The sequence below is a fragment of the Hemicordylus capensis genome, chromosome 2 (assembly GCF_027244095.1).
Source record: "Hemicordylus capensis ecotype Gifberg chromosome 2, rHemCap1.1.pri, whole genome shotgun sequence".
Taxonomy (NCBI): domain Eukaryota; kingdom Metazoa; phylum Chordata; class Lepidosauria; order Squamata; family Cordylidae; genus Hemicordylus; species Hemicordylus capensis.
The window spans coordinates 20,250,264-20,263,831 of record NC_069658.1 but is presented as its reverse complement, the minus strand read 5'-3'; the positions used below and the strand labels follow the sequence as shown (position 1 = coordinate 20,263,831).

The window sequence follows — 13,568 nt, the reverse complement described above, 5'->3', positions numbered from 1 at the left end:
TTCTTTCTTCTCAACTACAGTTATATCTGGTGTATTATATGGCAGATGTTTGTCTGTCTGTAGTTGGAAGTCCCATAATATTTTTACATCTTCATTTTCAACAACTTTTTCAGTTTTATGGTCCCACCAATTTTTGGCTACAGGTAGCTTGTATTTTTTTGCAGATGTTCCAGTGTATCATCCCTGCTACCTTGTCATGCCTTTGTCTGTAGTCAGTCTGTGCGATCTTTTTACAACTAGGTTGTAAGATTAGGTGGTCCACGGTTTCATCTGCTTCTTTACAAAGGCAGCACTTGCTGTTTGTTGTTGACTTTTCCACTTTTGCTCTTATTGCATTTGTTCTTAGTGCCTGTTCTTGTGCAGCCAGTATTAAACCCTCTGTTTCTTTCTTCAAGTTGCCATTCTTAAGCCATTGCCAGGTCTTGGTGATGTCTGATTTTCCACTTATATTGTGCAAATATTGACCATGCAGGGGCTTATTTCTCCATTTTTCTGCTCCGTTCTTGACTTGTTCTTTCTTGTAGGCCTGCTTTGTTTCATTGGTGTTGAATAGTTTCTCATTATTGACCATTTGAAGTGCATCTTCTTCACTGTCCTTGATATATTCTGCAAGGCCTCTTTTCTCCTCCTCTACTGTTTGATGGACTTGCAGCATTCCTCTTCCACCTCAGCTTTGAGGGAGGTATAGCCTATCTACATCACTGCGGGGGTGCAGAGCATGATTGATGGCCATGATTTTCCTGGTCTTACGATCCAGCGTCTCTAGCTCTGCCGGGGTCCAGTCTATTATTCCTGCAGTGTATCTGATAACAGGTATAGCCCAGGTATTTATGGCATGTATGGTGTTCCCTCCATTGAGTTTGGACTTGAGGATTTTTCTAACTCTCCTGATGTATTTACTTCCCATTTTTCTTTTAACTTGAGCGTGTGTGATGTTAACAGCCTGGAGAATGCCCAAGTATTTGTAATGTTCTTTCTCTTCCAGGTTCTTGATCTTGCTTCCATTGGGCAGTTCTATTCCTTCTGTTTTTCTTATTTTTCCTGTGTTCATTATTAATGCAGCACACTTGTCTAGTCCACCTCCATTGCTATATCGCTACTGAATATACGGACAGTGTTTAGCAGTGATTCAATTTCCGACTGGGACTTTCCATAAAACTTCAGATCGTCCAAGAAGAGATGGTTGATTTTACTTGATGTTTTAGATGTTTGGTAGCCGAGGCCTGTTTTGTTTAGTATTTGTGAAAATGGAGTCATGGCGATTACAAACAACAGAGGGGATAGTGAGTACCCTTGGAAAATACCTCTTCTAATGCTAACCTGTCCAAGTGTCTCACCATTGATTGTTAACTGTGTACTCCACGTGCTCATTGCTTTTTAAAATAAATATCTGAATGTTTTTGCTGACACCAGTTGTTTCTAAACATTTTAGTATCCATGTGTGAGGCAATGAATCAAAGGCTTTCTTGTAGTCAATCCATGCAACACTTAGATTGGTTTTTCTTCTCTTGCAATTTTCTAAAATCATTTTGTCAATCAGCAGCTGGTCTTTTGTGCCTCTGGTGTTCAGACAATTTCCTTTCTGTTTAACTGGAAGCTGTTTGTTAGTTAATAAGTGTTGCAATACTTCATCTGCTATTATTCCAGTTAATACTTTGAACATGGTTGGCAGGCAGGTTATCGGTGTATAATACTTAGAACTGCACCTTTTGCTGGGTCTTTCATGATGAGATGAGTTTTCCCAGTTGTTAGCCATTGTTCAATATCACCTCCTTGCAAAATGTGATTGAACTGTTTTGATAGTTGTTTATGAAGGCTTGTTAGGTGTTTTAGCCAAAAGCCATGCAGTTCATCGTTGCCTGGTGCAGTCCAAAATTTTTAATTTTCTTTGCTCTTTCACTTATTAATTCTGGTGTTATTATTAGATCTTGCATTTGTTGGTTACATTTTTTGACCTCTTTCATCCAGCCTGCTTTTTTATTATAATCTATTGGATTGTCCCAAAATTTCCCCCAGAATTGTACTGTTTCTTCTTTATTTGGTGTTTCTATGTTTCTTGCAGTTTTTCCTTCTATGCTTTGGTAGAAACATCTCTGATTTGACTGGAATTGGAGATTCTGCCTGTGTTGTGTAATTCTGGCTTCATAACTGCTAATCTTCTTTGACACTGCTGTTATTTGCTGCTTTATTATTTCCAGGACTTCTCTAATTTTCCTTGAATCTAGGTGGTATTTTTGGATCAGATACTGTTGGGTGTTTTCATTCTTCAGCTTCTTGTCTTTCATATCTTTCAATTTACTAGCATCTGATCTAAGCCTGGAGATTTTATTTTCTAACTGAATCTTCCATTTAGCTGATGTACTACTTTCTTTTTTGACAGGTCCACTGATCTTATATCCGAGCTCTTGTGTTGTTATTGTTGCTGCACTGTACATTAGTTGGTTTGTTTCTTGCAAATTATTGGTTGTTATTTCTGCAAGTGCAGCACTGACATCTTTTAATGCCTGAGCAAGTTGTCTTTTGGCAACTGTTTTTAGAGCTGGAAGTCGAACCCTGGTGGTTGTTTGGTTCATGTGCTCAGTTATTTTTTGCTTTAGTTCTTGTTGCTTTTCTGTTAAATGGCATTTGGGTTTTTGAGGTGAAGGCAAAGGGGAGGTTGCCTGGTTTTGATTTTGAAACAGTTCAGTAACAGTGGCATCCTCTATTTCCAACACCTCCTCCACCTGCGCCTGAGCAACTGCTTCAGTTGGTGGTAATTCTTCTTCTATATCTTGAGCCTGTGTTGCTCTTTGCAGTTCTTCCAGCTCAACTTCTGTGAATACTTTTTTTCTTATTATGAATCTTCTCTGGTCTGTTATTTGTTCTGTTATTTCTATATCTGGATGCTTCTCTTTCCAAATTTGGTACATTCTTTTTAAATAACCTCTTCTAGTTGGACTAGACTTGTAATAGCAGATCATTATTTCCTTGTTGGCGTTTATTATTATTATTATAGTACTAGAACAACAAAGTCATGTCAAACAGTAAAACCCAAACACTTGTGCTAATGCATACAAATGTAAGCCAATGATTTGCTTTTTCAAACTCCCTGCTCTCAAACAGAGCGCATCCTAAAAGGTTGCTATGAGAAAGGGTGGGGGAAAGTCAGGAAGATAAGATAGTCCAGCATGTCTACTGAACCAAGGACAAACCGTGCCAGAGGGAAGATTTTCATTGCAGCTTCAGCCATTCATACAGAGATGTGGCTGTAAGCACTTGCCCGGTCTGTCCATCAACACCTCTGACCTTTGTTAGCTGCTTTAGACTCCCAGACAGCGACATTTTTAAAAGCACATTTTGGAATCCATAATGTAGAGCAGGGCATCCTAGAACTAGTGGTGGCAATATAATTCAGTGCATTTGCCCTGCAGACACGCTGGCAAACTATGCAAGAGAAGAAGGAAAAAACCTAGAGGATAAACATATCTTCAAACACTGAACATTTGTTGTTATGCTGTTCCTTTAAACAAACAAACTTACATAGGCGGAAGATACAGCAAGAAAAAATAAACATGGGAATGAAAAGCTCCTGAAAAAATCTATACAGTTTTCTTTCAGAAACCAGGTGACACTATGCTTAAGAAACATGAGTTCAAGGAGGACCCATTAGACATATGGGGAATTTATTCTCTGATAGGAGAAAAAAATCACTCATGTAACCTAACACAAAGGAAGCTTTTTTTTAAAAAAGGAAAATTCATGGAGGACAGGTCTATCAATTGCTACTAGTCTGGTGGCTATAGGCCATGTCCAGCCCAGAAGCAAGATGCCTCTGAATACCAGTTGCAGGGTGAGCAACAGCAGGAGAGAGGGCACACCTTCATCTCTTGCCTTCTTCCCAGAAGCATCTGGTGGGCCACTATGTGAAATAGGATGCTGGACTAGGTGGGCCTTGGGCCTGATCTAGCAGGGCTGTTTTTACGTTCCTATGTAAGCTGACACACAGTGAACATAAGGACAGCCCAGCTGGATTAGGCCCCAGGCCTATCTAGTCCAGCATCCTATTTCCCACAGTGGCCCACCAGATGCCTTCAAGAAGCCCACAGGGAGGAGGTGAGGACTTGCCCTCTCTCCTGCTGTTGCTCCCCTGCAACTGGTATTTAGAGGCATCTTGCCTCTTAGTTTGGAGGTGGCCTATAACCTTCAGGCCTGTATCCATAGATAGACTTGTCCTCCATAAATTTATCTAAGTTATGCGCTGTGTGAAAAAGTACTTCCTTTTGTCAGTCCTAAATGTCTTGGCAATCAGTTTCATGGGATGACCCCTGTTTGTACAGTTATGAGAGAGAGAGAGAGAGAGAGAGAGAGAGAGAGAGAGAGAGAGAGAGAGAGAGAGAGGAAATTCTCTCTCTCCAAACCCTGCATGATTTTATAGACCTCTATCATGTCTCCACTCAATCATCTTTTTTCTAAACTACAAAGCCCCAGGTATTTTAGCCTTAGCCACCTAATGGCACAGTGGGGAAATGACTTGACTAGCAAGCCAGAAGTTGGTGGTTTGAATCCCCACTGGTATGAAACACCTATATCTGGCAGCAGCGATGCTGAAAGACATCATCTCATACTGCACGGGAGATGGCAATGCTAAACCCCTCCTGTATTCTACCAAAGAAAAACCACAGGGCTCTGTGGTTGCCAGGAGTCAACACCAACTGGACGACACACTTTACCTTTATTGTAGCCTTGCTTCATAAGGAAGGTGCCCTAGGCCCCTGGTAATCTTGGTTGTCCTCTTCTGCATTTACCTTTGTAGAAGCCATGCTGGTTCTCCTTCAGCAGGGCTTGTTCTTCTATATGCTTAACAATTTTATCTTTGAGAATGCTTTCCATCAATTTGCCGAGAACAGACGTTAATTTCCCAGATCCCTTTTTGGAAAACTGGTGTTACATTAGCTACCTTCCAGTCCTCTGGTGCAGAGCCTGATTGTGGTGATAAATTACATATTTTTGCAAGGAGATTAACAATTTCACATATGAGTTCCTTAAAGACTTTTGGGTGGATGCCCTCAAGCCCTGGTGATTTGCTAATTTTTCCAGACAGTTTAGAATATCAACTCTCATCACCTCTATCTGACTCAGTACTTTAGCCTCCATACCTGAGAAGTGGCCCGGTTCAGATGAGCCACAGTGAACCTCTGGCTCGTGTGCTCACCTCACCTTAAGCACAAGGAGGAGGAGGAGAGCAAAAATTCACTTTAATCTTAAAACTTTCACTTTAAGAACAAACAGCAGATCTGCATTGTGTACAATCTGAAGGAATTGCAGTTTTAAAACTAACTAGGGTTAGAACCAATCAGATTATTAAATGAGGATCAAACCATGAAGTTCACAGGCAGACTGTGGTTTGATATCCTAGTTTGTGGTCCAAGACATTTTGCTGCCTGAGCAAAAATGAAACTCCACCACATCTACAGGCAGGTGCTCATTCTCAGGCCCTGTTGTTAAGGCTGCAGTGGCAGCATGCAAGCATTCTTAGATTGTGTCACCAAGTCAGGCAGTGGTGGATAGAGGCATTCCTAGCTCACTTTGGAGAGGGAAGAAGAGGCATACCCCAGCATGGCAAGAAGGAGAAAATGAACAGTATGCCTCAGTGGGGTGAGCAAGGGCACCAGGCACCACGCCCATGGGGTGGTGCCTGCTGTGGCAAGGGGCAACTCCCTATGCCCTCTCTCATGCTGGCTCCTGAGCAACTGCCTTACTCTGCGTCATGTGGGGGGGGGCGCCCCTGCCAGGTGCATACGTAACAGAGTTGTGCCTTGTTTCTAGTGAAGGCTTTAGGAGAGAGGAGGGAATAATATGCAAACCTAAGGTGCCTCATTTGCAATAGTGTAAATCATGAATTAGATCAGTGATGGCCGAAGCAGGGTGCCAAATGCCACAGCACCTTCTTGTGCATCTTTGTGGTTTGCAGTAGTGGCAACAGCCACTGCTTCTGCTTCACTAAACACGCATGTGGAGACGTGCATGAACACCCACCAGATTATGACATGCTGAGGCCCGACGATCCTGTAAGCTTTGTCAAGCTTAAAAGGGTAATAACGTCTCATAGGATTACAAATAAATAAATAAATAAATTCTTTTTGTAATGCTATGGACAAAAAGGGCAACTTAATTTTTACTTGGCAAAGATGCAACAGAGAACAAATCTAACAAAAGCAGTTATCTTGTAGTAAGCCTATTTGAATTAGAAGTACCTTTAAACGAAAATACATTATAAAGAAATTGGTCTATTTTTGTATCCAGAGGCCCCTCATAATGTGAGGCTCTAAAGCTGAAGCTTACTGAGCTTGTGCATAAATCTGGCCCTGCTTCTGCTCCTGGCTTGGCCCATATCCACCCACCTCTCTTGCACTGGGTTAGGAATGGAAGGAAGAGTAGAATTATGAAAGACTGATAGAGTATACAAGTTGGAGGCAGTGGGAGGCATCCTGAGACCTTGGTGGAGCCCCAAAGATTTGCCACTTGAGGCATGCCACCTCACTTCACCTCCTGGAAGGCCTTGCCGTTGGTTTAGGTGATGGTCTGAACCAGGCCATCAGAGGAGAGCTGATCTTGTGGTAGCAAGCATGACTTGTCCCCATAGCTAAGCAGGGTCAGCCCTGGTTGCATCTGAATGGGAGACTTGATGTGTGAGCACTGTCAGATATTCCCCTCAGGGGATGGAGCCGCTCTGAGAAGAGCAGAAGGTTCCAAGTTCCCTCCCTGGCAGCATCTCCAAGATAGGACAAGATTATTATTATTTTTTAATAGGACAAGATTTTTTAATTGAACCAACAAACTACCAAAGTATATATCTCCAAGATAGGTCTGAGAGAGAGTCCTGCCTGCAGCATTGGAGAAGCCGCTGCCAGCAGTCTGTGAAGACAATACTGAGCTAGATAGACCAATGGTCTGACTCAGTATATGGCAGCTTCCTATGTTCCTAGCCATTATGCTCAACTAGCATTTATTCTAAGATTAACTGACAGATGTGGAAATGGTCTCTTGAAGGTCAATGCAAGCCAAATTGAAAGTAAATTTGCAGTACTTTTTTTAGGAGGTTCACATTCTAAAACAAACAGGGCACTTGTATACTATTTACAGATATCAGTAAAAGTGGAATGAGATGACACAGCACGAGACCTACGCTGACACCCCCTTAATTTTTTGAAAGGCTAAATACAATTGCAGAGTGCCCCAATTCAGACCAGGGCCAAAGTGCTGCTATGTAACCCTTCCGCAATGCGATTTCCCCCTACATGAATCATGCATTCTCCCCCTCTCCCCACCCGAGCTGCTAGTTGCCCCATTAGGTGAAGTACATTCCTATCACACAAGCACTTGTATGATCTCCCCCATTTAGAACAGGAAAAGAAAAGGTTCCCAACTCTCAGCATTTAGCCTCTGAAAGAAATGCAAGAGATCCAACCAAAGATCCCCCATCATCTTACCTGGTTTGACCCTAAGTTTGATCATAGGTCAATTTAAATATTAGAGAAATAAAGACAAATGCACTGATGATGAAGGCTGCAATTCTAACATCAGCTGAGATCAACTGAAATTAAATCACTTCAGTTCATTTAACAGATCCATGGAGTAATTAAGAATGCAGGATGACTATTACTACTACTTATATGCCACTTTTCATCAGAAGTTTCTAAAGCCGTTTGCACAGAAAAACAAAGATGGTTCCCTGTCCTCAAAGGGCTCATTATCTAAAAAGAAACTTAAGTGATCCTGCAAAGAAGATTAAACTGAGAACTGTTCTGAGGGTCTTTGGGGGGAAAATAAGCACTGGCAGTTGCCAGACTTATGGCTCCTGGCAGCGTAAGGATATTGGCCTCTTTCTCTTTTCATTTCAGGAACCTCTGCATTAGTAGAAGTGAGTTTTGATCTAGTGAAATAAAATTTACTGCCAGATTTTACGCAGGCCTACTTGGAAATTGGTTCCACCGCATTCAATGAGACTGACTTTCCTAGCAATTGTGCTTCAAGTTGCAGCCTAATAGTTTAACTGCACTCTGGTGCTCATTACTGTTCTTTCTGTATACGGCACTTGCTCAACAAATCCTTGAATATGGGTTGCCTTTTTTTTTTTTTGTAAAAACCCCAAACTAAAATAGTTCTACTTCAAATAGAAAATTAGTATGGACACAAAACCAGGAATGAAACAGGCAAGATGTTCAAGGTACTCAGCAAGGAGTTACAGCTTTTTTGGACAGCTATTATTAACCCCATCTGTGCTCGCCATTCAGTTACAGCAAATGAAAACAGTAAGACTCTATATACATCGAGTCCTTCATTAAACTATTGATCCCCCTTAGCATTATCCATAATGTTCCAGCGACTCAGCATGTCAACGGGTGCAGAGCTCGTCTCCTTCCTTTCAATAACTACTACAGTTTACAGAGAGGAGATCACAATGATTTATTTACCTGACATTTCCCAGTCCGGATGTCGTAGAGGGCCACTGAACCATGGCGGGATCCAACTGCTATTCTGTGACTCCGCTCATAATAGCTGACCATGTAGAACCTGAATTGAACATTAAGAGCAAGCAACGAGTGAGAGATTTGATCAGGCGGTACGTGATGTAAAATTTCATCTGGTCCCCCGCACCCCCGCCAACCCACTACATCCTAGCAATTAATAGTAGTGCTGGTATGGACATTCAGTTTTGGACTCTGGCCCAAGGAAACCATTCTAGTTCTGCCAGTGCAGCTGCCTGCACTGCTAGGGCAAAAATGGTGCCCTCCCTTAAGCAGGAACCATGTGCAGCAGGTGCTGGGGAACACCTATGGGAGGGGCTGCTGCCCACGTTCTCCACCTGCGGGCTTCCCAGATGCACCTGATTGGCCACTGCATGAAGCAGGAGACTGGACTGCATGGGCCTTTGGCCTGATTCCACAGGGCTTTTTCTTATGCTCTTAACATTCTAGTTCTGCCTCTCACCAGCAGAATGCACCTACCCAGACTCTTAAGAGGAGAAAAACTTCAATTCCAAAAACCATTACACCACACTGGGTGCCCTTAATGGCAATCATTAAGAGCACCTAAGGCACTGTTCTTCATTGTAAGGCACCAGGACCAGTGGTGCCCCCCATCAACCATAAGTGTGACTCCCTGAATGATCATTTATTGGGCCTACATGAAGTTCAGCCAAAACGGAATACTCCACATAATTCCCCTGGTACCATGCAGAGACAACCATTCCCACTGTTCAGTGTTGCACTTTGCCCAGTGCTGGGGGGCTCCTTTAAGGACAACAGAGCCCACTTGAGCCCATGCACCATCTTGGAAGCCAGGAGACTTGCTGGTTGACTCTGGGCCAGTCACTTCTCTCTCAACCTAACCTACTTCATAGGGTTGTTGTGAGGAGAAACTTAACTATGTAGTACACCGCTCTGGGCTCCTTGGAGGAAGAGTCGGGTATAAATGTAATAAATAAATACATAAATAATAAATACACAGAGTGCTGGGTAGTATAGCCCTTCACCATGCTTTCCCCACAAAACTCTTAAGAGAGGGAGCTGTATCTCCTAAAGGTACTGGGAAAAGTGCAGTACTGTATGGGGGTCAGCACACTGAAGGTGCTTTGCAAAAGTGACCCCTGCTTTCAAAATAGTGAAGATCACTGACCCAAGGGCACTCACTCTTCTGTGCTACTCCCTACTGCTGTAAGAACATTATTTTATTATTATTAAAAATAGTTATAACCTGCCCCTCCAGTACAAGACTGCTTGGGTAGATCACATCTTTGGTCACAACTGAGTAAGCAAATATGTGTAGAACCCAAGACTCCAAATCCCGAACACACATGGCTTGCTTTGGCATTCAGCTCAGCAGCATCCCTGACTGCACTTTGAGAGAGGAAATGGGAGGTGGACACAGCACCTAGACAGAGGTGAGATACAGGCGTACCTCACCATCCATGGTTTTTCATATCTGTGGTCAGGTAATGGACACCTGACCTTGGCATATGTGAAAAAAACAAAAAAGGGGTTAATTTTGTGTTTCCGTGGGTGGCCAGAAATGACCTCGGAGTTCATTTACAGTTGCCATTTTGCACGTGGGAGCCATTTTATGGCTCATTTGTGTTTAAAAACCTCCTCAAAAAGTGATATTCAGTTGAATATGGGGGACATTTGCACTTGCAGGGGACATCCTGACAGCCTGCAGAGCACGGTAGGGACTATTCGGCCCCTTTTTGATTTGGTGGGAGGGATTTTAAAAAAAAAAACAATTCTGGGAATTTAACTCCTGCATTACCATAGACTCAATAACTTGTTACCCACAGTAACAATCTGTGGGAGCAGAACCCCTGCAGATAATGAAGTACTCCTGTACAATTCTTGCCTCCCTCCACAACCCGATTTGCATGCATAAGTGATGGTAACCGTTAGGTGATTTCTGGTTATTAAAACTAGTCAGTAATCAAATGGTAAAAAGGGTGTCATGGCTTTTCTGATTTCTGCGTATTGTTTTCATACTGCAGGCTGTGGTGTAATGGTTATAGGGTTGGACTAGGACTGTGGAGACCCAAGTTCAAATCCCCACTCAGCCATTAAACTCACTGGGTGACTCTAGGCCAGTCACTTCTCTGTCATCCTAACTCACCTCACAGTGGTGTTGTGAGGATAAACATAACCATGTACAGCGCCCTTGGCTCCTTGGAGGGAGATATATACAAGCAAACAAACACATTTCCCTAAGGGACAATGTCAGGTGCAGGTTTTTGGTTTGCTTTTCTCTGCATGGTTCACTCACTGGGGTAAATTGGTTAACAACAACAACAACAACAATTATTGCTGTTTATTTTATTTGCTTTTCAAGAAAAGTTTCCAAAGTGGTTTACATAGAGAAATAATTAATAAATAAGATGGTTCCCTGTCCCCAAAAGGCTCACAAGCTAAAAAGAAACGTAAGATAGACACCAGCAACAGTCACTGGGGATACTGTGCTGGGGGTGGATAGGCCCAGTTACTCTCCCCCCGCTAAATAAAGAGCATCAGCATGTTGACAAGGTGCCTCTTTGCAGGGGTAAGCCAGAGGTTCTCAAAGTTGCAGCTCCAGATGTTGTTGGAATACAACTCTCATCAGTTGTGGGAGTTCCTCATTGTGGCTGGGAAAGATGGGAGTTGCAGTCCAACAACATCTGGGGACCCACGTTTTAGAAACCCTGGGGTAAATACTTCAAACAACCCTAAAGGGAAAAGCAATAGAGAAGCAGTCCAGGCTGGGGAGCTCAGGCCCCAGAGCTGACCAAGACCTGTGCACCTGAGGGCAAGGCAGAAGGACTCAAGGCCAGGGGAGTGTGTGCCTCATCATCACATCCTGAAGAGGCCACCTATGTTCTGAGATAATGCTTCATGTTGTTATTTTGGTCTTATGTAACTTGCTTTATAATTACATTGCAAACCACCTTGATTGCCCTGGCAGAAAGGTGGCATAGAAATGCAGCAAACAGACAGACAGACAGACAGCATCACAACTGGCACACAGGGATTTCTTCTCTTCAGCTAGAACAGTTTTAATACCATATCTGAAGAGTGTTGTCAGAGCCTCAAGCTCTGTCATAGGTGGGATGTACGTTTTAAAGCAAACAATATGACCTTGGGGTCAGACTAGATAACCCCCAGATATAAGGTCTAGCTATATAATGGTATGAGGGAGAAAGAGGCTCCTGACAAACACAACAGCATGTTGTGTGAAAGAATGGACTTAAATGCAACGGACTGGTAGCTTTTATTCTTGGCTGGGGAGAGAAGAAAATGGAGCAAAGCTGAACAGGCGATTCTGAAGTGTGAGAAGGTTTTAGTCTAAGGAATCCTGAGGCCTGGGGGCATAGAAAGGTGTGCAGAATTATTTAATAGGGTTGAACAAAATCCAGGTAATAAAATGAAAAAGCTCTGAAGCTGTTGCTTTGATGCAGTTTGTTCTATGTAGAATAATAGATGAGGAATAACAGGAGTTCTGTGCTGTCCAGGCTGGGAATGGATAGAGCAGTTAGATTTCTGGGCAGGGTTATTTTGGGAATTCACACTCAGAGAAGGAATTCTTACTTCTCTGAAATCTATGGTCATGCTCCACTAGCAAAATCTGTGCACAGCATTCAATAAATGCATTCTAGGATTCAGATGTGATCGCCACAATTTGAATTTTGGGTCTAACCTGGCCACTTTGTTAAAAACAATAACTCTCTAAGCCATGGATTTTACATTCCAAGTAAAACTTGTCTATAGCCTCAAAAATAAGGCTGGGAGAAAAAGTGGGGCAGACAAATGAAATCTTAAAAAGTTATTCTGTACTTTTTCTATTGCTGAAGGACAGTACTAACAGAACTAGGACGTTTCAACTGCAAATAGCAATCAGGGCTTTCTATCTTTCAAAATAGAAGACCTCACTCAACCTTTTCCCAATTTCCCCTTAAAACTATTCACTTGACTAAAGCTAACATTCCAACCCACCAAAAAGATTTCAATCCAAACACTTCAGCAATTTTCAGATCTTCTCCTGCCACTTAACTTTTAGTCTTGATAAAATCGCTTTGAACTCACCAGTATTAACTGAGATGGGGGAAGAAAGGTCTAGATCATTTGTGAATATGAAATGATCTAAACAAGTGGAAATAATGTTGGGAGAAGAAGTATATCACAGAATAGATCCTTGCTGTTCACTTTGAATTACAGCTCAATGGAGCAATCACTGAACTGTAATCACTCCCCCTTTTTGTGACATGTTTTGAAAAAGCCTGAAGAGTTCTTATCTGAACCATCACTCTTAAATCTTTCCATAATTAGTTATGAGAGTTTCATTCGCCCCTGACTTTTTAGCTGAAAGAAACTTTTTGTGGGCCTTTATGATGAATGTGAGAGTATTTATATACTGCTTTTCAGCATGTTCTTAAAGTGGTTTATACAGAAAAATAAACGAGGGTTTAAAAAAAACCATATACACTATATTAAGATATATTGACTATGTTTAACAAATTAGGCTTGTGCAATATTGGATTTCAGATATTGGAAATGTCCTGATATCAAAAATATCAGAAATGATTCTGATCTGATATTTAGAGCTATGTCAGATCAGAATTATCTGATATGGTGTCAGGGATATCGGGGGAAATATTGGAAATAATATCAGAATTGATTGATGGATTGATTGATATAAGAATACTGGAGCACAAAATGGTGGTGGAAATACAAAATGCAGTCCACACTTTACCCCCTTGATCATGGCTTGGGAAAAAAGCCATCCCAACATCTATTTGCCTGCCCGCCCAAGTGTTTTATTTATTTAGCTGATTTTTAATTTAATTTTTGACTTACTGCTTTAAAAAGCAAGTGGTAGATTCTCAGATGTTACATCACTTCCCTTGTGATTCTCAGATGTGACATCACTGCCTGCTACAATTCTCAGAAGCGAGTACAATTTCTGGGTTACTTTAAAAATTCAATTAAAAACCAACGCATGGGCCAATTTATTCACAATTAAATACACCAAGTCCTGCCTTCCCCTGCTGTGTGTGTGCCAAATTTCAGAGCAGCCAT

At 42.0% G+C, this 13,568-nt stretch overlaps 1 protein-coding gene across 9 annotated transcripts in view; it reads right to left on the bottom strand.

Annotated features, from left to right (window-relative positions):
- The window catches only part of WDR7 (WD repeat domain 7), a 316,220-nt gene that overhangs the window by 58,547 nt on the left and 244,105 nt on the right, over positions 1–13,568 (bottom strand). For all 9 annotated transcript variants that reach the window (XM_053295511.1, XM_053295512.1, XM_053295510.1 and 6 more), the window contains one exon: positions 8,454–8,553. In XM_053295511.1, the coding sequence (XP_053151486.1) occupies positions 8,454–8,553 (100 nt within the window). The remainder of the gene's footprint in view (positions 1–8,453; positions 8,554–13,568) is intronic.